General features: G+C 39.6%; 1 protein-coding gene across 3 annotated transcripts; it reads right to left on the reverse strand.

The window, feature by feature from the left end:
• Positions 1–98: 98 nt before the first annotated feature.
• On the reverse strand, positions 99–25,618 carry NADK2 (NAD kinase 2, mitochondrial). 3 transcript variants are annotated; one of them, XM_080973546.1, is made up of 12 exons: positions 25,042–25,618; positions 17,114–17,202; positions 14,746–14,834; positions 14,231–14,312; positions 13,138–13,221; positions 10,190–10,326; positions 9,757–9,835; positions 7,948–8,091; positions 5,958–6,013; positions 5,808–5,861; positions 5,322–5,445; positions 99–3,859 (listed from the first exon to the last, which is right to left on the reverse strand). In XM_080973546.1, the coding sequence occupies exons 1-12, from the start codon at positions 25,480–25,482 to the stop codon at positions 3,721–3,723; spliced, it is 1,518 nt and encodes a 505-aa protein (XP_080829672.1). In that variant the 5' UTR covers positions 25,483–25,618; the 3' UTR covers positions 99–3,720. The 3 variants fall into 3 exon arrangements, with proteins under 3 accessions (XP_080829672.1, XP_080829673.1, XP_080829674.1); XM_080973547.1 differs by having other exon boundaries at positions 7,948–8,043; positions 25,042–25,617; XM_080973548.1 differs by lacking the exons at positions 17,114–17,202; positions 25,042–25,618 and having other exon boundaries at positions 14,736–14,834.
• Between the last annotated feature and the right edge of the window lie 94 nt (positions 25,619–25,712).

Consider the following 25,712-nt stretch of genomic DNA (forward strand, 5'->3'; position numbering starts at 1 on the left):
TATATCTATATCTATATATATATGGCCAAGAACACGTGTCTAACAAGTATTGGAGATTTACATCTGAAGTGGTATTCAAGCATCAAAGACACATAAAATACTTCCAAAACACTAGCTCACCTTTATTACATTAATTGCTATCCACCTCATACATTATTTCTCAGTAACACCAAATATCAACGCCTTTATTTTTAGTAATATGCGGAATCCTGGTTAAAATATTAACAGGAACACTTTAGTCCAGGATGCTAGAATTAGACCATTTTAGGAGGGGATAGGTTGGCTTTCATACTTGCACACATTTCACATATAAAATTGCCTTATCAGATCCCTTAACACCAAACAATTTATATAGAAATACGTCTTTAAATAGCTTGAATTGTCTTTCTAAAGATTGTCTTGTTTTTATGAACATTCTTCACCCCCTGTTCCCATTAGAGCCAAAGTACATGTTAAGCTGTGAGACCTGTGATTGATCTGGATTTTTGTGTGTGTGCATTTTTTAATCACACCAAATATAGCCATGGTGGTTATAATTAGAGCAGTCCAACAGGGGACCAACACCACAACTGCCCACACCGCTTTCACATTCTATATCCTACTTTGCAGGGCAAAAGGGTTGGGGAAGAAACAGATGAGCCTGTAATGTAACCTGTATTTCCCCATTACTTGGAACCAGATTTGTTGTTTCTAGTCATCAGAACAAAGTAAGTGGATCCACTTCACAAGCAAACAACTTGCAAAGGTGGCGCTAGCACAAAGTACAGTCTCTTTCAAGCAAGGCTCAACACAAATTGTGGCTCATGTCCTACCTCTGTTCTTATACCATGCAGCACTAATTTCCAAAGATTTCTTTTTTAAACTAGAGGGGAAAGAAAAGGTCAAAAAGCACCTCCACGCACACAGGAAAGTGCCCATGATTTGTAGCAGGAAGTGCTCTAAGCATAATCTGCCGCCACATTCTCAAGTCCACAGGTACCTTTTCAATGGCTACTATCCCCACTCCCCATAATAATGATTTTTTTGGCTTAGGAAGGGGGTTGGCTGAAAGAGAGAGTGGTTGAATAAGCTCACTTTAACAAAACAGCCCCCCCCCCAAAAAAACCCCCACACCTTATGATTTTATAAATGTTTGACACAGACACTCAAAAAACTCTAGTACAATGCTTGCCTGTCACAAACCAAGACCAGTAGAGGGCACCCAGGAACACTTCAAATGTGCAATAATAGTATAGTATTTTATTTTGTCATCTGTGCAAATTCACATTTCAGATCACCCCGAAGGACAGCTATCGTTTGATCTTTTTTCCGTTTGAAGGTCTGCATTACATTTAAACTATTGTTTTTGGCTAATAGGTTTGAGTAAGCAATTTCCCTTGCTTACAACTTTGTAAGCTTCTTGCCTAAGTACTTGTCTTTATATAAAACACTTTAAAGACTTCATCACTTTGGCACAGTAGAAGATAATAGAGTATTTTATTTTGAGAGCCATGATCTATTTGCCTCATGGGTACAGAATCCCCACACAGCCCTGCTTCCCCATCCCTTCACTTTATGTGTATTGGCAGTGGGACAGAACACAGGAAACATGGGGTATGTGCATATGTAGGGGAAGGCTCTGGTGAGACTTATCAGAATTTTTCAAGTACAGGCATTAGCCCCATGGTGTGGGTTGATCATGCTCCAAGTTTAGTCATTTAAAAAATTTAGATCGAGAAGTTCATAAAACAGTTGCAATCTCGGTGGACGAATTTCACAGCTTTCTCCATTTCAAATTATTACAGCACCTTTTCACATTCTGTGGTTACTATTCCTCATCTTAAATTGATTTACTTGGAAGCAGGTTCCACTGAATTCAGTGGACCCACTACATTTCCAAACAACCTGTAAACCCCCAGCCGTACCAATACAGATCACTGGATACTTCGACTGATGGGAAATTTTGTACAATACATATTTTAAGTGGGAGCTTTCAAGACTCCATTAAGTTCTTCACAGTGCAGTTTAAGGAGCTAGTATAATGGCTTCACTTTTTCTTTTCTTAAAAGGTGGCCTTGTAAAATAGACTTACACCATCTTTTCAAAAATGCTTCTGAACTTTAACTTTTGATGTTATGTTCTGAAGACATAAGGTTATTTGAACTTCTTATTGTGTACTTTAAACAGGCCTCATCATTTACCTGACTCACGCTGAGGGTTCATCACCACTATTTAAAATGTAAACAGTGAATGCATTGGGCAGTATTCTCAAAAAACTGCACTGTGCATGGGTTTAGTAGCATCAACCAATAAACTACACAATACACTACTGAATACCGTGTTTGCAGATAATCATATGGCTAGTTCAAAGAAACAATGGTGAGTAGTCAGCTCTAAGTCACAGTTCTATGGTTTGTAATGCCTTATCTACATAGCAAAAGAACATGAGTTCCAGCAATGTGAAATTTGCTCAAATTGGTCACAATCATGTACCTTTAAAAAACACTGAATACAGGCTGCATTGAAAAATGAGTACTTTTCAAAATGTCCAAGTATTTCCTCAATGCACAAGTGGAGTTTTCCCCCCCGTTGTACCCATTTCCTAAAGCATTCAGTGTCTTACAAACTGCATTTTAAAAAGGAATGGTATGTATTTTCACTAATTAGCCCTGGTAAGCAGGGGACTTATTTGTGCGGGAAGGGATGGTAGAAAAGCATCCTTCTGACATGGCTGGGAGGCTTTGTAATTTGCCTTGTCACTTGGCTATGACATTGCTCACGCTCTTCCCCCAGCAAAAACAGGGCTTCAGCATGGACCACAGGAACCTCTCCCTTCTGGTCTACTCCTGGGTCATAACTTAGAGGCCCAATCAGGAACCCAGACAGTGCCGAATTAAATAAATGGAAGTTCAAGACCGAGTGCCAAAAATCATTACTATATGCTTTCTGGTGGGGAAATTTATCACAAATCTACCATAACACATTTTTCAAAACACAGCTGAAACTGTTGGCAAGCCAGATTTTCAACAGGTAGTGGGGATAATATCAAGTGAGTTTTATTCTTGCTATTGAACAGGTGGACAACCTGTGGCCCTCCAGATGTTGCTGGTCCCAGCCAGGGCTGATGGAAGTTGCAGTCCAGCAACATCTGGAAAGCCATAGGTTCCTCACATAGAAAGTAGGCACAACATCAAACTGGTGAGGTTGGGAAGCTTAGACACAAGATGCTGGGTTTATGGTACTGAACTGTAGAAAAACTAAAGCAATGGAAACCATTACAATCAAACATGACCAATCAGAAAAGTAAAATTCTTGGGTTTATACAAAAGGGTTACTTTTGGGTAGCTAAATTCAAAAACTGACCTAACCTTTTTGCTTAATTACTTTTAACATAATTTGCTTTTAGAAACCAATGAAATACATATGGGGGAGGGGGGAATCAAGGCATTTTGCAGAATCAGTACTAGATAGCTACTACAGAACTGTACAGTTTATTAACACCAATTTGTTCCAAGCCCTGTCTTAGGTTTTAAAGTATCCTGTCAGATTCATTAAGATTTTGAAGAGTCGCGATTTTGCTGGCTTCACAAACACTGGTTTTCCAAGAATTACTCATCCAAAAGGAATGAAAAGCCGTTTCAGTTGTTGCTTCCCAATGTCTGTCTATATGAAAGAGCAAGTTTCACATCTGAAATGAGGCAGCATCCCTTCTTTGAACTGTGAGTAGTTCAAACTTTTTCTTCATTCGTCTAGCAAAACAGTACGCAGTGCATCTTCTGTATTGATCAATATTGACGCTATTGCTCCATCATTAAATTCAAATGAAGTTCCTCCATCTACAACCATACAGGCATCCCAGCAACGAGAGCGAATGCAAACTCTGAAAATACATTTAAAGAACACTACTACAGACCTACAAATCAAGCAAACAGTTTCATTTACAATGGGAGCTAGAAGGAATACACTATTTTACAAAAATCATGCTTGAGTAATTTTATCACTATTAATCTCTACACTATTGGAAGTAAAATCAGGTCATACCTACTTAACCAATTAAAAATGAAAATCCATTTACTGGTATGCTAGTTTTAAGATCTCATCTGTCAAATGACACCTACTCAGCTGCCCAGTTTAACCAACAGCAAACTACAGATACTATGACAGAATCGTATTCCACAAATGTGCATTTGCTCCTGATAACTTATCTTTAAACTTTTTTTGGAGAGGGGGTGCTGTTGAAAAGCTTCATGCTTCAGGATGTGTAGAAATGAAAGCAGTATTAAATAAAGCTTCCAACCGTTGAGGGATTCATGACTTGTTCACATACATGTACATGCATTTGGGATGAGCAACAGTATTAAACCTGCAGACTGAAAGTCCCTCTGAACTAATGCAAAGTAAGATCACGCCATGCTGGCTGGGACTGATAGGAGTCTAACAACATCTGGAGAGCCACAGGCTTCCCATCCCTGCTTTAAAACATTAAACCATATTAATATCTAATGATATAATTACTATTCTGTGTTTTGGATGAGGGGAGGGAACCCTGGTGTAAAAACTTATTCATCAGAAAAACCAGGAAGATATTTTCTGCTTCTCTATAGCTAAGCTAAAATGAAGGAAAGATAATACTGGCAAAAATATTTTTTTGGGGGGGGGAAAGCAAGATTATAGGATAAGGCTAATGTTAACAGCCCTGCCTTTAGACTTGCTAGGCAGAGCTACCCACTCTAAAATGGCCTTCTCCATAGACGCAACAAGACAAGATCTGGCCAACACCATTAGGAAGGAAAGAAGAAGAAGAAGAAGAAGAAGAGTAGTTTGGATTTGATATCCCGCCTTTCACTCCCTTTAAGGAGTCTCAAAGCGGCTAACATTCTCCTTTCCCTTCCTCCCCCACAACAAACACTCTGTGAGGTGAGTGGGGCTGAGAGACTTCAAAGAAGTGTGACTGGCCCAAGGTCACCCAGCAGATGCATGTGGAGGAGCGGGGACGTGGACCCGGTTCCCCAGATTACGTGACTACCGCTCTTAACCACTACACCACACTGGCTCATGGAAAGATCCATGGAATGGTATACTATGAGTTAAGGAAACTCTAGATTTAACTTTTAAAACAGTATTTATTCCTCATGATTTCAAAGATGCAATGGGTCACCTTGATGCTTACTGGATAACAGCGTCAGTCAAACTGGGAACCATGATTATGATATGGTAAAATGAAATAAAAAATCCATTTCAATCACAGGATTGAAAGTAGGATTCCTATTCTCTGAAAAACTGTAGTTACATATTTTGTCACAATCTTGAATTTAAACCAAACACCTGCAGTCAATACTTACTTTGAAGCAAAACCCCGTTGTCGACTACTTGAAAAAACACGGTTTGAAATAGGTTCTCGTATACTAAAAAACATCTTGGGTTCCTCTGGACTATACAGTAGTGATTCATTATATCCATTTGTTACTGAAAGCACACAAATTAGATAATCAGCTTCTGCACGTGTGTGAAGCAATAAATAGTAAGTTCTCAAATCAGTTGAACTTTTAATGGCTAGACTTTTGTTTTTTAAATAACAAATGACTTACACTCCTATTCTGAAAGATTTGTGAAAATATATTTGCCTGCATATTCTATTTTCACTCTAATTATGAGGATTTAAAAAACTGTTAGCCTGTCCTATCGAAGAACTGAGTAACATTAGATGTGAAAGCTAAATACATAATATAATGTCCATTTCTACAATTCTGAAAAACAAAGTCCTGTGCAAAAGTTAAAAGGAAACATATTGCCCATAAGCTCAGAAACTATGATAAAGTCAAATATACCTTTCTGTACAAGTTCCTTGTTCAATGGAAGCCTTAAGCTCTCATAACTTTTAGCTGTTGAAAAAAAAGGAAGAATTAGACACAATTCTTCTATTAGATACAATTATCTTTTGCATTTGCTGGTCAATAGTTATGGTGCTGGTAACTCACCAATCTTAAGGATTTCTTCCACAGCCTGATTTGCTACCTTGTTGATATTAAAAGACCTACAAACAGAAATAAAAACAAGGATTTTATTATACAGTATTTTTATACGGCTGCCCACCAACAAATGTTCTTTGGGTAGCTTACTGAATAATATTAGGATACATTTAAAATGCAACAAAAACTGAATTTTACTGTCCAAAAAGCTTTGCACCAGTAAAATAAATAAATAAAATCATTAGCAGCTCAGATTAAAAGTTGTTTTTAAAGCCCTTCATCTGACACTGAAAAGATCACAGATGAAGTGCCAGGTGACCCCTCTTGGAGGCTATAATGTAGCTAGGATGCTACCATGGAGAAGATCTCCCCAGTTGCCACCTGCTTCCTTTCACTTGGCAGGGACACATGGAGCAGGGCTTCTGAATAGAATATTCAGATACAGGAAGTATTTATGTGGAAGAAGGTACTTCTTAAGGACCTGGACTAGCTCCAGCTGGGAGACCTCCCAAACCTTTCTCTAGCATTCTCTACTGTCTTAAATGTAGAGGATTTTAAAAACTGGGAGCCAATTTCTAGCTGAAAAGCAGGAGAGAAAAAAATACTTGCATAACCTCAATGGAACAGATTTTATGTCAACTGGAAGCAACACTAACATTTCCTTTCAACCCCTTACTACAACTTCTGACTTCAAAAAAACCCTAAACTTGAAATCTCCTAAACACTGGAAAGTATCAACCCAACAGGAATTTTTCTTTTATTTCATTATCATATTAAATGCTGTATTTTTCTTATTCAGTTTATATTCCACTTTTCAACTAGAGTCATCAAACTCACTAACCTTACAAAACACATGAAAGCTCATAAAACAAAACAACAAGCCCCACTGGAGAAGAATAATCCTTTCCAAAAGGTCTGATTATTATTTTTAATAGTAGTAGTAGAAGTAGTAGTAGTAGTAGTAGTAAATTTCTATACTGCCTTCATCCAAAGATCAGAGGCAGTACAATTTTCAGTCAAGTTACACCCAGCAGTGTGAAGACTGAGCAGCTATTTCTTTCCATAATGGGCCTGCTATCCATGTTTGAGGAGTTTGTGTTACATGGGGAGCATTCAAGCATCCTCACCTTAATTTTGAAGAGCTACAGTCCCAGAAGTGTACCATGTAAGGTAAAGGTAAAGGGACCCCTGACCATTAGGTCCAGTCGTGGCTGACTCTGGGGTTGCGGCGTTCATCTCGCTTTACTGGCCGAGGGAGCCGGCGTACAGCTTCCGGGTCATGTGGCCAGCATGACTAAGCCGCTTCTGGTGAACCAGAGCAGCGCACGGAAACGCCGTTTACCTTCCCGCCGGAGTGGTACTTATTTATCTACTTGCACTTGGACATGCTTTCGAACTGCTAGGTTGCATGGGGAGCATTCAAGCACCCTCACCTTAATTTTGAAGAGCTACAGTCCCAGAAGTGTACCAGGTATTAGCATTAAAATTGGTTATTTGTCTACACATGTAGCACACTCAAACGTTATTACAGAATTTAGAAACTAAAACCACAATTTAATGAATCACACAACTTTGCATACCCATTTTTAAAATTACCACCCCCCCATTTTCTGTTTCCCTAACAACAGTAGCCACCAGTCCTGCATTAACAAAATGCTTTGGAAGCTGGAATTTCAAAAGAAGCCACAATTTAGCATGGGGAAGTTGCATCCTTTGCAAAGAAAAAAAAAACCTGCTTGGCACCCAGAAGCCAAACAACTCAACACAAGACATGCCAACTCAAAATTAAGATTCACTGGATTTAATGGATCTAATTTCCAGGCAAGTTGGTATAGAATTGCAGCTTGATAGAACTCAAGTGGACTTGACCATTTCATGAGCTGGTTCTCAACTTCTTCAAGATGATACAACATGTTCTATCTTCTATGAAAATGTGTTTACCGATTACTCCTATTGGAAAAGCCAAAGAACTAACATTTTAAGGCTACACCAAACTTACCAGGCTTTTGATCCTGTTCCAGTGCATATGTTGAGACCTGAGCTCTTTTGTTTCTCCCATGGACCACCATCAACTGATATTTCATAGTAAGAGGCCCTATGAAGGGAGAATTTAAAACTGGGTTTGCAGGACTTATAGTTCACCCTGAATAAGACAGAACACAACCCCACATCAGGCACGTACCAATCTAAAAGGGCAATTTCAAACATGGCTGAAAATTTCACATTAAATTTAGTACAGCAGTTCTTTAATGAAGCAAGAAGGTTGGTTTTTGATTGGTAAGTTTTCATCAATTTTCAAAAATACAGCAAATTGTTAGTAAGATAGCAAGCCATTTTGAAAGCCTTTTAGAATTTTCTACCTTAATTCTGTGGGTTCGTCTGTAGTTAATTGGACAGGGTATAAGTATTTCCCACACTGCAGCATTAGTGCACACAGCTTTAGTAATTTCTTCCCATATGTATGTGCCATCAAAATCAAAAAGGAATTTTAAGACTGAACTGAAAGTAATAGAATTTGTGCCTGCAACTTGTATACCTCTGGCCCTCCAAATACTGCTGGGCTACAGCTCCCATCAGTTTTCTCCACTAACTATGATGGCTGGAGCGGATGGGAGCTAGAATCCAGACACTTCTGGTGGAGCATGGGTTGTCCACCCCCAGTTTTGCTTTTCCAAACTATTCATTTTACTTAAACCAAGGCTAGTCAACATGATGCCTTCCACATATGTTAGGCAATGACTCCCAGCAGCCCCAGCAAGCATGGCTTATGGTCAGAGATAAGGGAAGCTGTAATCCAACAAAATCTGAAGAGCAACAAACTGGCTACCAACAACCAAAAACTCAATTTGGCATCTAAACAGATATTTCTACCACACTTCCCTACTATACTTCCCAAATTTAGACCCCATAAAATATAAAACGTCTACCATGCCTAACATTCACCTTTTCATCCACCACTTGACCAAGCAATCCCATTCCATGATCATCATTCAATCATCTCCACACACCTCAAATTCTCAACTCACAAAACACTTATGGGCCTGCTCATTCAAAACTCTTCAATAATCCCCATTATTAGATGGAACTGGTAGTATTGCTCCCATGCTTAATCCCTTCCAGCAAGGGAAAAGGAATGATCTCCACAATCTTTCATGCCCTTCTGCTTAATATTTTTTGGGGGGGAGGGGGAGCAGCAGGCTTCAATTCTCCTTTCCTACATAAAACATACTGTGTTAGGAAGCACAAAGCAAGGAAGAACTGAAAGATGAAAAAGTGTCAGCAATTAAGAGAAATATGTCACAGTTTTAAACACTATGATTAAAAATAATTTCCCCATTTTTACTAATTATGTACAATGTATTATATGTTTTAGCCAGTAACATGCAGAGAGGTGTTGTCAGACACTGTGGAAATGGAGGGTGATAAATAGTTAGTGTACTATTAGATAACCCTTCAGGTTGTTTTACAGTTTGAGCCAGTTACGAAAAATGGTTGGAGTCAGTGATAAACAATGAAGACCAGAACTTCAATAACATATGCTTGATATGCAAGATGATACACTACATGCAGGAAAAGAATCCAAAGTTGAATGTGTGTGTCCAAATAAGACCTTTTGAAACATGATAGGAAAATATATATGTAGAACTATGCAGTTTTCTCACAGATTTGGGAAATTGCAGAAATGTATAATTTGGATCCAGTAATTAAGTCTGAATATATTTGCATACATTATTACACACAGAAGGGGAAAAAGGATATTGAAGTTTACAAGCAGTCCCAAACAAAAATGCTTATGATTCTAGCATACCTGGATGAGAGAGATTCTCCAATAAACACTTCATTTAATGATCTCACTGGCAAGAGGTGTGGTTCAGATATCTGAGACCCTGCAAATATAGGCAAATCAGTGCTGACAGGCTAACAGGATAAGCATCACCAGAAAGCAAAACGGTAAGATTATTATAGAGGTGTGTGTGGATACAGACAGATATGGAAGACTACCAGGAGCAAAATAAAGAGGTTCTTGATGTACACACTTGATGTGAAAGAAATCATTGTACAAAAGTCTGGCTATTCATTTATTGAAGAGGGCCTTGCACTTAATCGACGAGTTACCTTCTACTCTGAACATGTTTCTCTTACATATTTGAGATTAGCATTAACATCACATCTCAAGATTGAACAAAAGATCATTGCACACCAGTGAGTGGATTATATTTTAGGATTGAAACTGTACTCACTTTGATCCTGAAATCTTCCATTAACATGGGCCCTGCTGTGCTGTTCTTGACTCAACTGCTGTTCATGCAAGTCAACAGGGACAGGGTTAATGCCAGTCCCTTCAAGATATAAACGGATTCGTTGCCGCCATTGCCATCTTTAAAAAGGAGAAAATAGCACAAGAATCAAACAAATTGAAATGTCTGGCAATTTTTCTGCATGAATCAATAGTTCAAGAAAATAAAACCTTTACTGGGCCAACCAAAATGTTACAAAATACAATGTAAGCTTTTAAACTCTAAAACTTACTATGGGGGAAATTATGAGACATTCAACGGAGACCATTCCAGGGGTTAGGTTTTTTAGTGCAGGAGTTCCCAGTGAGGCTAGCTGTCAGCAAGCCCTGCTTCAAAGAGCCATCAGGAGTTTGTATGTTCTCAGATGTGGGCAAAGTCTGAGGGAAACAGTCTTGTGGGCCAAATAAGGACTAGTGTCCAGCCTAATTAGGCCCATAAGCTGGAAGATCCCTGACCCTGAAATGGAGGGTTCCTCATCTCTCAAATCAACAACTAGTTGTAATTCAGTTCTGCCTCTGCCCCTAGGTGAAACACAGAAGTTCTTGCGGTGAATATAAAGGTATAAAGAGAACCTAGGTAGTCCCTGATAATATCACCTAAAGGTTATCACTGTTATCTCTACCTCTGTTTATTGCACACAACAATAAAGTTATCTTTTAAATTTAATATTTATCATTACTGATCAAGTTATTTTAAAATTTAATATTTATCTTTACTGATTTTCATTACATACAAAACTTAGTAACATCAAACAAAAGCAAGTCCCAACTTCATTTATAAGATCACATTGCAGAAAGTCACCCTATTTAATTAACCAGTTTTATGGTAGTGGTGTTCAAGCTATACATATTAAACCAGTTGATAAAAAACAAATCCCAATCCCATTCGTTCTATATGAAGGTATTATGACTGATATAGAGTTAATGAGAAATCTGTGTCCCTCCAAATTTTGCTAGGCTACAATTCCCATCAGCCTTGGCTACTGGCCATGTAGGTTAGGGCTGAGGGAGTTTGAGTCCAGCAGTATTTGGAGGGCCACAGGTTTCCCATCCTTGGCTATAAAGATATCTCCAGTATCTTATGCTTCAGAATTAAATGTCTCTTGTTGTGTGTGTCAATAGTAAATGTTCCAAAACATGAACATCTAAAATTTGCCTTGCCGGGTATTGATTCTTGCACACCGATCAGCAATAGCTATGATGAAATCATTCGTGTCAGATATCTCTCTATAGTTTTACTCAGCTGATCTCCTAAAATGTGTCCATGCAGCATAACTAAACGCTGAGTCTTCAAGAGATTGGAATGAATCAGAGGCCGAGCTTCATGCTCCAGCACTGGGGGCGGAGAGCAGGCGGGAGTGTGGCTGGCGGCGTCCTGGGGGCGTGGCATGCCTCCCGCAGATGGGGGGGGCAGCCACGATGGCACCCCACCGGGATTGCGCTGCCGGGGGCAGTACGCTCCCCCTGCACCCCTCTTCCTCCACCAGTGGAATGAATATCCTCCCATGTAACTCAGCATGAACTAGACCACTCAAACATCAATGCATTTATTACCTAACAATCTTTAGTGAAATAAGTGATATTATTTTATCTGTTTCAATAATTAACACAAACCCCCAAATGCAACACATTCAGCAAAATGTCAACAATTCTGTAAATTCCAACATTATCCAGACTAAATGATGATTGATTACATTGTGCATTTAATGCCATTTTATAGCATTAAACTGATATTAAACAGCTTTTTTGTGTTTTCCTCCATCTGAACCAGAGGTTGTCAGAAGGCGTGTGAACCGGGAAATCTTGATAGCCTAGCAAGGTGCTCACCACAAAGTGAAGGATCACTTTCTTTTCCCATCCTCCTGAACAAACTGAGCTGTAATACTGGAAAGGGGGAGGAAGAACTCACCATCATTTAAAGCTATTTACAAGAGGGACCTGTTCAGCATTCCAGTCAAGTCCTCCTCCATGCTCCATTCCACTCCCGCATGCCTTTACAGATTCTTGGCATTCTGTGATCACTGAGCATGCTTAGTCCTCCTTAGGCTGTTTTAGGGTTTTCGTTCTTGCTGTTTTAAACCACACACACATACACCAATTCTTTTGTATTTTAGCTAACTCCGGGCTTCCTTTAAGTGTGTTGATAGCTCCCTCTTATTGCTCAGTGACCCTGCATTGTCTATAATCCTGCTGGGCACTTACAGTTTGCACAAAAGAATCAATCCTGCTTTAAGGCAGGCTTCAAGAAAGGAAGGTCTGCTGTTGATAACACTGTGGCCAGGCTGCTTGTAGGGTCAAGCATATATAAATATCTTATCTGTGAGATCTGCACTGGCTGCTTATCTGCTACTGGGTCAAATTCAGTATTTTAGTACTAGTATAGAAGGCTCTATATATGTATACATTCTATGTTTTAAATGCATTTTAATTTTTAATTTAATTTATATGCCATCCTTCATCCGAAGACCACAGAGTGGTTTAAAACATAAAAACACAAAATGATAAAAACAACAATAAAAACAATACAATAATCAGCCCAAGACCTGGTTGAGTATAAATGTTTTTGCACTACTTTGATATGGACTGCAGACTCAATAAATTCTAGGGATGTGCAGTGGCCCCTTGAATCTGTACATTTAAAAAAAAATTCTGCATCCGCGTAACTCCTTCAGCTTTCATCTGTGCTCCCAGTTCCAAGCCATTCTGTATAAAACAGAAATGTGTGACTGTTCCACAAATCACACTAAGTACTGTTTTGGACACATTGGTTCCCACATTAATGCAGAGCTGGAACAAATAGTCTTCAGGTCTGTTCCCTACTATAGCTGTATTAATACAAAAAATTACATTTCTTTAAAACAATTGTCTAGAGATATGTAAGCTCTAACCTACCTGAACTCACCACGATAGAGTTTCTGTAGGGCATCTGGAAATGAGTGTGTATATCGTACAGGTAAACACAAATGGCCTTCAGATCTGAATATAACATAACAAGGCGAGAATAAGGCATGAAATCACAGTATTCTGTTACCTCCTTCAGGCAAAGATCTGTTCCCTCTCACCCATTCTAAAAAAAGGGAGTAAGTAATACAATACTGGATTACATTATTGTAGCTAGCTGGGCAATTTTCACTTTTAGACAGCATTCTATGCAAGATATGCCTAGGCACTCTATTTTCCAACAATTGTTGTTCATGTATTGAAGTGACTAAAAACAACAAAATGGCTGCCATGGGGGCATAACGCTAAATTAGAGAGTGTACAATCACGGTGAAGCCTTTCACATAATTGTGTTTCCACACGAGAAAAGGATTAACCTGTTGAAATTCTGCCTAGAAAATAAGCAGGGAAAGTGTATTAATTGGGAGGGGGAAACAGCAGCTCCTTAGGGTCCCAAGGATTCATATTGTGGGCTGTCTAAACAACTCATTTATCAATCACTGCTCTGACTTCACTCATTGGCTAAAAGCACTGACAGGCAGAAGCAGCCAGGCTTGCTCATTTTACAGAAATGTACCTGCACATTTTGCTTTATAACTTTTTTTGTAGGAGGTTTAAAGTCTTGCTATGTTTTAAAATGAAAGCTAGGGCCCTGCCTGAGGACAACAATGAAGGTCTTTGCAGGCACCATGGACCCTGTGGGCGCCAGTCTGGCAATCCCTGATCTACAGTCATAGTTAGCATACTACACAATAGCCCAGTTAAAATATATTCTAGATTAGCAGGACAGTATAGTTAAAATTCAACTTCTGTCCATGCTACTCTTACCTAGCTTTGACCATTTAGACCCATGCAGAAGTCACAAATATGCAATCAATTTTGTGATAAATAAGGAAAAACTATGAATAATGTGCATAATAAACTGGCAAAGGAAGTCACTGTATGCATATCAATGACAGAAAATGCCCCACATGGCACTCACAGGCCACTAGACTTTTAATGATGTGGCTTACAATATGACAAGGTATCTAAGTCTTAGGCTCACCTATCTGGGTCAGTGTTTATTCCAATAACTGGTTTTAACCGATCCAACACCTTACTGGCTGCCAAAAGCATTGTGCCATCACCTAGATGAAAAATAGTTTGAGATCAGATTACTTTTACATAAGATTTAAATATTCCAATGGAAGTATCAAGTACAAAGAATTTTGTGCTCAAACTTTTAAACCATTATTGTATAAAATTAAGAGTGAAAATAGATTTTGATGTGGAACTCAATTTGCCATAAGGAAATTATACCTTTGAAGAAAAAGAAAAACAGGTGCACAAAGCCTAGGTAACAACCTCTACAGAATGTTTCAGAATTTGTATACAGGCAATGAGTGTTTTGTGCAAGGGTTAGGTTCCAGACCCCTGCATGTGTTGACACTAAATCAACTTTATTCTGGTAGTTCAGGTTAAGACTTATTTATTGATAAGCCAACTGTTCATACTGCTAAACAATTATTGCCACAAGTTTGTTGTAATTCAAAATACCCATCCCCACTCACAAGTTAATACCTCCTGCTGCTACAACAGCATCTGCCCACCGAACTGTCTCTTCATCATATTCTCTGCGCTTCACAAGTCGGACCTCAATCTTCTCATTCCTGAAGATTTATGGAAATGCAAGTGATTATTAGTCAGGTTTGAAGGGCTTAAAAGGAATGCAAACTGTCAAGTTAAAAAGCTAGTTTATATAACTTTGATAATGACCTCAGAAAAGGGAAGCAAAAAAAACACCACAAGTATGAATATTGGGTTATTGTGACTTTTTATATAGGATCTGATTGTTACTATTAATGTTCAATGTTTTATTATGATTTTGTGTGTGTGTTGGAAGCCACCCAGAGTGGCCAGGGCAACCCAGCCAGATGGACGGGGTATAAATAACAAAATATTATTATTATTAGTCCCATGGAAGATAACTATCACTTGCATCAAGTTATAGTTACTTACTATCACTCTACTTACCAGTTCCCTGAAAGATTATAATTATTTTACACCAGGAACAGCTGGCTTGTGTCACTCCAGATATTGATAGACTACATCCCACCTTCCCTGTCTATCAGCCATGCTTGCTGTGGCTGAAGGGAGTTGGAGACCAACAACTTCAAGGCCAACAGGCTTACTACTCTTAATTTACACAGAAGGGGTTTTGCTATAATGCTTCCCTTTCATCACCTTCCTCTGCTAAATCCGATATACTAACACAGGATTATGTATCAAAAGTTTTTGGGTTGTTATTCAGGAAGAGCTCAACCTAGAGTCAGCAAAACCTGCGCATATATACATCAAAACCTATAGTGTAAACTGTAGTTAAAATTGTAGTTAGATTATTGCTGACTTTAATTATCTTTTGAATTTTTTTAAAACACCTGCTTCTAACCATCTTTTAGTAATTGTAGGGCTTTTTGTATAAACCACTTGGAGGTTTTATGACAATCAGTGAGAGTGTGTGTGTGTGTGTGTTGTTGTTGAAAGAAAAACAAACAAAAATAGTTTGTGGTTGTTATTATGTTGTTCAATTTAAAACTAACTCAAGAGTGAAACTGCCGGTTATGTTCTACTGATTACAAGGTCAGTCAAAAACTCAACAATATCCTACTGTTGTCCAGTTTGGTTAAATGATGCAACAATAGCTTTGAATGCACACTGACACTTGTGTATGCAGAGAACTGCATACAGATAACCTTTGTACATCTTTTTCGACAGAGAAAATAAGAGCCCTGTGGGATCAAGCCTAACGCTATTCTGGTCCAGGACTCTGTTCTCACAGTAGCCAAACAGATGGCCATGGGAAGCCCACAAACAGAACCTGAGTGCAACAGCGCTCTCCCCTCCTGCGATTCCCAGAAACTGGTATTCAAAGCAACACAGTGGGGGTAGAATATATCCACTGGTGGCTTTTTAAAAAGGATTAGATAAATTAATAGAAATAAAGCTATTCAAGTTGGTGGCAATCACAACCTCTTGTGGGAGCAAATTCCATGATTCAACTATATGCTATGTGAAGTATTTTCTTTTTTCGATCCTGGATCTTCCAATATTCAGCTTCGCTGTATGTCCCTGAGTTCTAGTATTATGGGGAAAGAATAATTTTGCTCTCTCCATTTCATCCGCACCAAGCGTAATTTTATACACCATTATCATAAGTTTATATATCATTATCACGTCCCCTCCTACATGCCTTTCTCTAAACTAAAATGCCCCGACTATCTTGTTTGAACTACAAGAAACTTCTGAAACTGAATGTGGAGGGCTGCTAACAGAAAAAGAAGCAAAGAGTCAGTTTTCCCTTTCTTTTATATATACAGTCCCCTTCATATGTATTAGGGCTGGATGATAAATCACCCCAAACCGTCCATATTGTGATATCAATTTCATACTTTTTGACCTAGGAATGTATCGTGAATCATAATGTGTGCTATGCAAAAATCACAATGTGGGAAAAACTGTGAAGCCAGCCAATGCTTCTCTCAACTCCTGCAGCTCCCATTAACTCTGCCAGCTCAGCTCTCCCCTGCCTCCTGCAGGGTGCAGCAAATCAAAAGAGCAGGCACCAGCAAAAACCATGATGTGGGAAAAACCATGAAGCCCCCCAATGCCTCTACACAGCTCCATCCTTTTTTAAGACATTGTGATATATCGGTATATTGTGAAGTTTAGCTGGTGATATATCATGATGTTGAAAACCAGATATCGCCCAGCCCAAATATGTATAAACATGGTTATGAGTAATTATACATGGTTATAGAGTAATTATAATTTCATATACTGGGCATTAGAATAATGTGCCAAACTTCTAGAACCTCTGCTCTCTGAAATTATATATTATATTATATTATATTATATTATATTAATCATTATTATTGATACATACCCTTACCTTAAACTATCTACTACATGCTCCACGTTTTTTGTATGAATCCGATGTCGCTCCAGTAGTCCACTGTAATTAGAGCCTTTTAATGCAAGCTGTGAAAGACAAAAATCAAAATCTAATGAAGTTGGCAGTAATTTTCTAAGCATGTGAAAACAGTATGTAAACAGCTAAGCTTGAAAAAGCTAAATTTATTTATGGAAAATTGGAACTGTCAGAAACATGAAAATGATTTATTCTCTAAAACCAAGAAAGAAAGAAAGAATTTAAATGTTGCCCAAAATTCAGAATCTGCATATAAGCATGTGGAACACTACCATTTTAATGAAAAGTTCCAGTATACAATTCTGTTCTACCAGCCATATGTATTCTGACATACCAATCAACCAGTGTTAGAAACTCAAATACATGAGCTAGGTGCAAAACGGCTCCTTAAACCAGGGTTATAGTTGCCCAAATGGAATGCCTAGTTGCCATTTGGGGGCATTTTCAATACGACTTTTTGGTTCCCAAAATTCATTCTGATTGTGCCGGTAAAATATAACTAATAGTATTATATAGGATGTGTTGTTAATGTGTGGAAACAGTCAAGATCCGAGGCATGCACCTCCAGATCATTTGGTCACAAGTGGTCAATAGCCAGGTGCAAAATGTGCCTGGTGAATTTCAAACGCTGCAATCAACTATAAGATATAACCTAAAATAAGTTTTACTAAGAGTTCTGAATTGGGATGAAATGAGAGCATGCAGTTTAGAACAAATTAGGAGCAGTATCTCCTGTCATGGTGCATTATAGCATTTCACTGGTAACTGTTTCTAGTCACTAAAGAAGCTTGGCTTTGTTACTTCTCTATCTAATACCTGGCAAGAGGATACTGCACGAAAAGCACGATGACACCATACTGAAAGAGGCACTCTGTGTACCTATACTATTGCCAGCTTTTAAAAAGTTCTTACTCCTGTGGTTGTGTATTTTGAGGCCTTTGTCCTCTAGTAACGAAATTAAATTTCTGGCCACCACTGGCAAGCTTTTCTGGGGACCACGGAATATACACAAAAAATATTTAAGTAAATTTTTATCCCAGTATAACTCTTAGAAAAGTGCCCAAGGTGACAAAATGATCGAAAATAAGGAAAACATCAGCAATTAAACCACTAAATGCTTAAGAAAACTTGTAGAGAGTAGGGAGAAAACCTGTAGAAAGTTAGGAGTTTCACATGCATCAAAGAATAAAAAAAGAGAAACATCCACTGATGCCTGCAAGATTGCACAAATGATTTCTGTTTGCACAACATGACTTCCTCTTTCTCTCCTTCGCTGCAGCATTCTGAGCACCAGAAAAATCAGCTCCAGAAAAGCCACCATCCTTCTGGAGCAGATTTTGGAGGAGCATGTATGGAGGAAAAGAGGAAGTCTGTTCATGTGAATGTCACCCAAAACAAAATATAAAATAAAATCAAGTAAGTCACTGAGCTTACAGAAGAGAAGAGGGAAACAAAATATGCCTAAATTTGTTTTTACGAATGTCACCATCTTTTGTGAGAACACTTCATTGTAATTCTCCTTACCCTTCAGAATTTTGGCCTGCCAGCCTGTTTACTTGATTGCAATTCTTAGCAGGTTTCAATCTGCTTACAAATACTTGCCTGGATAAACTGAGAATTTTGTCTCAATTCTCTCAGTACTGTGTGTTTAAAGTAAGTTATATTCTTAACATACAAGCTGTACATGTTACAAACATATAGTAACAGCACATAGGTCTGTGGGAAGGTGGATGAAAAGCTGCCACTTAATTTTGTCTTAGCTCTGTAAGTGTACATTAGAGTACAATGTGTGACAGAGTACAATGAACGCCAGGGCAGGAACTAAACTGAAAAGATAGGAACAGAACCATCTGCTTCCTTCATGGCACATCTATGTTCTCTAAAAATCCAGCAAATGTATCACACTATACTCAGTGGGGAGATGAGCAAAAAGCCAAACAGCAGCGAGTTGTATACACAAGGCGAGAATGAAATGGAACCATGTAACTTAAATGAACCAATCTCTAAATTAATCCTTCCACAGGAACAGTGGAATTTGCTGCCAAGGAGTGTGGTGGAGTCTCCTTCTTTGGAGGTCTTTAAGCAGAGGCTTGCCAACCATATGTCAGGAGTGCTCTGATGGTGTTCCTGCTTGGCAGGGGGTTGGACTCGATGGCCCTTGTGGTCTCTTCCAACTCTATGATTCTATGATTCTATGATTCTATGAACACCCCAACAGAAGTAACACACATACTACATTACATTCTCAATTGTTTTCATCCCAGCTAAAGAAGATTGGCAAGTTAAATTAAAGGAATATGCTGAAATGGCAAAACTGACAATGAAACTATGTTGATAAATAATAGAACCAAGGAAGGGACTAGAGGGAAGTCAATTTGTTTTGTTTTGTTTTTGTACTGTTGTTTTTATTTTTGGAAAAGTAATAAAATGTTATAAAAAACAACAACATTTTCAATTGCTTTAAAAAAGAATTTTAGTGACCATAAAAATTCTGAACACAAAAGGATGTGTGATAATGTGATGCTAATGACCAATACCAAGATGGTCTACAGGCTTGCGTGCTGAGCCCGCTGCTGTGGACAACTTACACCCGCCAGGAGCGATGCCTCAGTGCCTTCCAAATGAACTGCATCAGAAAGATTTTGGGCATCACATGGCAGGACATTCCACAACCTTGTGTACAGCACCTTTGTTTAAAGAGAGTTGCCATGACAATAGTTTGAAGATCAAGTCAATTCATGTACGTCAAAGATTCCAAAGATTGTAATTTCAGAGGTCAGTTTCTCAAACAAACCACACAATGAAATGAATTTTGTTCAGTGAAAATATTGCTTCACTTGAAAATGATGTCTTCAAAGAGTCTGAATGTTGGATTGTCCTGTCAGAAGACAATGTAAACACTCATTATCACAATCTTTTTCATGAACTGCGTATGTACAAACCAAAGTAAACTCACAGTGTTAAGAATGTCCTGGCAGAAACAAACTCCAGAAAGGAAAGAGAGTCCCAGTCTTTCTGTAATCTATCCTATCATGTTCTGCTTTTAAGATGCTCAAGTAGGAACACAAGTGGAAAATTTGCAAGAAACCAAATCAGCAAGGTTAGCAAAGATTTTAAAATATTAGTTTACAGCTATGCTACATGCCAAGGCAAATAAAATAAAAATTGGAGCCTCCGTTCTTTTGCATGGTGTAGACTCCAGACATATTTTTTTAAATCACCTTTTTTTTTTTTTTTTTTTTTTTTTTTTTTTGCTTATTAGGTCTGCGACTGCAACATTATTTGAGCAAAGTTAACACGATAAAAGGGCACAATGTAAAAAACCAATCACAATATGTGCAAAGAACTGAACTAAGGTAACTTAACAGCAAAAAGCCTGTGATATCCTGGGATACATCAAAATACCAAAAATATCAGTGGTGAATATGCTATGGAAGCACACTCACTATGTTTGCACTACATATATGAACTTCTCACCAGGATGGGATTTGCAGTCCAATTTACAGTACTGATTGGCTGACCAATATATCAAGCAAAAAAAGTGCAAGCCCTTCTCACCTAAAAGTTTATTTAGAAGGGCTGGGAGAGTGCTTAAAAAAAAAAAAATTTAATGCTTCAAGCAAGTTTTTGAACAGCCACAAAGGAAGGTACTTGCAACCCACTGCTTCCAACCCCTCAAAACAGAACAGTCCGTTGAAGGATAGGAATGATTAGAATAAGAAAAACTGAAATGTTTGACAAAAACCAGTTGAGAGGCTAAGCATTTGGAGAAGTACATCACAAAATAACAAATACACCCCTACGAAACTGTATGAAGAACATGCAAGGTAGGAAGAAAAACTCTGTGCTTCTCTGTTAGTATGATGCAAGATAAGGAAAATATGTAAAGAGAAAACTACTGAGAACAATGAATATGGCAAAAATTCTGAAACACCATACACATTTCATAAGATAATGCAAAGAAGACTACAACAGTGTTCAAAGAAGTTACTTTTGTATCTACTTTGCTGGGAACTGAATATACAAAAGTGTTTCACATCAGTAAGAGAATTTCTTAGGCTGTGGGAAAAGAAAGCCTAAGAGATTTTGCCAACTGGCAGAATCAGAGCAGAATGAATATCACTGATTAAGAACTACTGTTTCCAAAGCCAAGGCAGCCTCTGAAGAGAATAGAACCTGAGGAGTTATACTACTTTAAAGGGCTGCCACCACAATCCCCTCTGCTGCCATCTCAAAAGCAGAGCAAGACTAGAATGACAAGAGCGAGCTTAATGGCACCATATTTCCTACAAAGAAGCCAGTCCTTGGCTCCACAGCAGCCAGTCACTGATGACTGTGTGAGAGTACTGCTCTATAGCAAGCCACTTATTTTGTAGACACAAATTGTTTTGAAGCTCACAGAAAAGCAGTAGTCAAGCAACTGGAAAACCTAAAATTTCCAATTTCAAAGCAGTAGAAGCAGCTAGCAAATGACGTGGCAGAACAGTTTTATATGACAAAATGCCTGTTCACCGAGGTGAGCACTGTGTATGAACCTCCGCAATCCTATGCATGTTTGTTAAACATTTTGATCCTGCTGTTCATTTTAAAAAGTATCACACGGATAAGACAGTCTGTGTTCCTAGGCTTACAATGTAAAACACAAGACACAAAGGAAAAAGCATTGGGAGGGAGGAGGAAAAAATAAGTTAGGCCTAAGACAGGTAAATGTGTATACATTTAGAAACTTAATTATAAACAGTGTACATTATCCTATTATACAGGATGCCGTTTCCTGGGAATAAAGGGCTGGATCCTAGTGCTCCCAGTATCAAGCCCACAGTGTAGTACAGGAATTCCCAAACTGCGGAGCTTCGTGCAGGTGGTCTACAGTATGTCTGTAAAAGTACAATTAAAAACATCCAGCATCTAGCATAGTGCATTACAATTGCTACAACAGACAAGGAAGGGGAAAATCATTAAGTGGTCTGCAAAGACTCTCAGCAATTTCCAAATGGTCCATGGAGGGGGGGAAGCGCCTGAGAACTATTGCTAAGTATATGACTAGTTGTGTGACATTTATCATGCTTGACCATGCTTCTTTACATACTTAGAAAAACACACTTTAACCCTAATAGAGGCCACTGATTCAGTGTTGAGATATTATAACAGTTTAGCATATTATGATTTAATTCTAACAAGCTATTATTTTTAAGCCATCATTTTTATCCATTCTGATCAGAAGATATTATTGAGAAAACCTAATGGTCATAACAATATATATTTCATAAAGAATGAACCAGGAAGCCTCACTGACATTGCTGGAAGTTTCATGAATACAGAGTCTCTAGTGCAGTTTGATAGTTCATTCTGTATACCGACATGAACCAAGCTGCTCTCAATTTTTTTTCCTAACGTGTAAACCCCACCTTCCCCCTAGCAATCTGATCATTGTTAAACTGCCTAAAATTGTTAAAATAATACGTGCCCTGCTCACAGAGTCACTGTACAAAAGAAAGGACATAATACATTAGATGAAAAAGGGAAACAAGACAGAAAGTGGGTCAATCAGGAAAAAAGCAGGATGAACAGCTGTGTCTTTATAGAAAATATAGCTGGAATTATCAGATTACTGGCTAACAACATAGTGAATCTGGCCTGTGATATAATTTTGCGTGGGTGGAATGAATCTTTGTCAGCAGCATACAGTAGTCTATGACTGCTATAGAGAAGGTGTGCTAAGATGGCATGAGGTAGTAAATGTATTACATACACTATACTTATGTGATCAATTATCTCTTTTATAGCCTCAAAGTATATATTTAAGACCAGAAGGGAGAAAGACAGCACTATACACACATCGGGAGTATGCAACAGTTCATTTAACTTGCCTTCCCTTCAGAGCCAATAATTTTAGCCTCACATGGCTGCAAGTTAGGTAGTTGGACTGGGGCTGAGTGCTACCAAAATAGATGGTACTTTCCTGAAGAGTAAATAATCAAGATGAATCTGTGTTAGCAGTCACTGCCATGTGAACCTGTGGGTGTGGAAACATGTATAACTGCCACTTCCTTAATCAAATGATTCTGTATTAAAGTCTTGATCTTTCGAAGCCTGAGTGCTGGCCAGATAAAACACCTATTTTCTTAGTAGTAAAAGTTATTAGATGTATCAAAGAGCAAATAGCTGATGGTACTATCATAATGTTGTGAATGGTACTATCATAATGTTGTGACAGTTGACAATATCCTTGGAATAAATAAATCTGTATGCAATTAACCAAATAATAGATGGCAGCATAAGGTCAAACTGCACAAGTGTTAATACCCTGTGGTCATTTTTTGTTCTTTTGTTTTATTAACCCTCAGATGCAGCCTTGAGTAGATAAAACTAGGAACAAAAGGATGAGGTCTTTTCCTTATTAACTCATTTTCTGCTCCAGTTGTACACATGCCCTCCAAAAAAGTTGCAAGGGGGAAAAAGATGGGCAACCATATCCAAATACTCCAAATTGTTTTGCTAGTTAGGAATTTGAACTCTGAACCACCCATCCCAAAAGTGTTCTCTGCCAAATTCTTGTACAGTGGTACCTCAGGTTACAGACGCTTCAGGTTACAGACTCCGCTAATCCAGAAACATTACCTCGGGTTAAGAACTTTGCTCCAGGATGAGAACAGAAATTGCGCTGCAGCAGCAGTGGGATGCCCCATTAGCTAAAGTGGTACCTCAGGTTAAGAACGGACCTTCAGAACGAGTTAAGTTCTTAACCCGAGGTACCACTTACACTTAATGGGCAGACACATTTTTATTTGTTTCTCAAGTTAAACTGATTTATGGTAAGCATATAGAGCACGGCTCTGGAACTTGTGTCCCTTCAGATGTTGCTGAACTACAATTGACCATACTGGTTGAGGCAGATGGAGCTGGAATTCAACAAATTTGGAGGGCCACAGCTTTCCCATTCTTGATGTAGTAGACGATGGCTTCATTCAAATTATACCTGTTGATACTACACAATCACTATAATAAGGAGGGAGTCAGTTTGGGTGGTCCCCACTACATTTATGCTTCTTTCATACTGAGTTGGTACGTAGTATAAACAGGCAATCACCAAATACTGTTACTAAAAAGGAACTCCTCCCCAGCCACACACCAGCTTGAAAAATTGCCACTACTACAAACCACAAAAAGTGTTGTTGATTGGGTGCTGTTTGGGGTGTTAAGTATCTGCCGCCAACAGTCACCTCCCTGTGCTAACTTACCTTGTTATCAGAGAAAGAATGTGTGTTCATGTCAAGGTCTGGCTTTTACATGCACAAAGATGAGGCTGCCTACTGGACTGCAAACACCAAGACTTATTGTGGTATAAACTTTTGTGCACTAAACCCATATACAAGCCCAGTTAAGTGGGCTTGCTCAATGAAAGCGCATGCTACATCTGTTTGTATCTATTGCCTCTTTTTCCTGTATGGACACAACCTCTTCCCAGTTTTGTTTTTTTTTCCCTTTAAGAGGAATATTCAGCACATACACAGCCAGCATTTCTCCCACCCGTGGAAGTCAAGGCCATAACGGTTTCCAGGTGACATAGCTGTCAACGTTTCCCTTTTTTTAAGGGAACTTCCCTTATTCCGAATAGGATTCCTCGCAAGAAAAGGGAAAAGTTGAAAGCTATGCCAGGTGGTCTCCCAGCCAGCCTGAATAGCTCAGTTGGTGATTGTGGGGTGCTGATAACCCCAAGGTTGCAGGTTCGATCCCCTTAAGGGACAACTGCATATTCCCTGCATTGCAGGGGGTTGGACTAGATGACCCTCAGGGTTCCCTTCCAACTCTGCCATTCTATGATCTCGGCCCATTCGCAGGCCGAAAGGGGAGATTTAAACACGCATTTCCCCGAGACCTCCACTCACCAGCTGCTTGAGGTCTTCCTCGGAGAGCCCCGCGTACCGGTACCGCTGCTGCTCGAACTCGTAGCGGGTCGTCTTGGCCACCACCACCACCCGGGCCGGGCGGAACCCGACGCCGCCTCCCGACCGCGAAGGGAGCTCCGACGAAGAAGCATCCGAGCTGAGGCAGCGCTGCGAGGAGGAAGGGGCGGACGGAGGCGGCGGCGGCGGCGAAGACCCTCGCCCCGCCAGCGCTAACGGCTGAGAGGGGAGCCCGGACGCGGCGAAGGCGGCGGCGGCGGCTGAAGCCACCGACGCGGCCAGGCGGGCTGCGCTGGGCGCTAAGGCGAGGTGGCTGTGAGGCGGCGGCGGGGCAGGCGGCTGGTGCCTCCGGGAAGGCTTGAGCAAGGCGCGGAGGGCGGCGGAGGGACTGCCGCCGCTCAGGTAGCTCGGGAGGCAGGTCATAGCCCGGGCTCGCGGGGTTCCTGCTGGAGCCGCCGCGGCCGCCACAACCACCACAGCCGCGAGGGAGGCGAAGGGACAGAGCGGCGACCTTCCCTCGCCTCAGGTTTTTGCGCCACAACAGCGCGGCGCGCGCGCTCGGGAAAGTGGCGGGGGCGGGGTGAGGCAAAGCAACACACAGGCACGCACGCACAGCCCCGCCCCCTTCTGCTCAGCGCACGCCGCCTGACGCA

Source organism: Podarcis pityusensis, assembly GCF_964106645.2.
Source record: "Podarcis pityusensis genome assembly, chromosome: 11".
NCBI lineage: Eukaryota > Metazoa > Chordata > Lepidosauria > Squamata > Lacertidae > Podarcis > Podarcis pityusensis.

Coding starts and splice junctions, on each gene's coding strand:
- NADK2 (XM_080973546.1), bottom strand. CDS start 25,482: ATGACCTGCCTCCCGAGCTACCTGAGCGGCGGCAGTCCCTCCGCCGCC. Junction 17,203..25,041: donor AGGAAGACCTCAAGCAGCTG/GTGAGTGGAGGT, acceptor TGTCTTTCACAG/CTTGCATTAAAAGGCTCTAA. Junction 5,862..5,957: donor GGAAGAAATCCTTAAGATTG/GTGAGTTACCAG, acceptor TTTTTTCAACAG/CTAAAAGTTATGAGAGCTTA.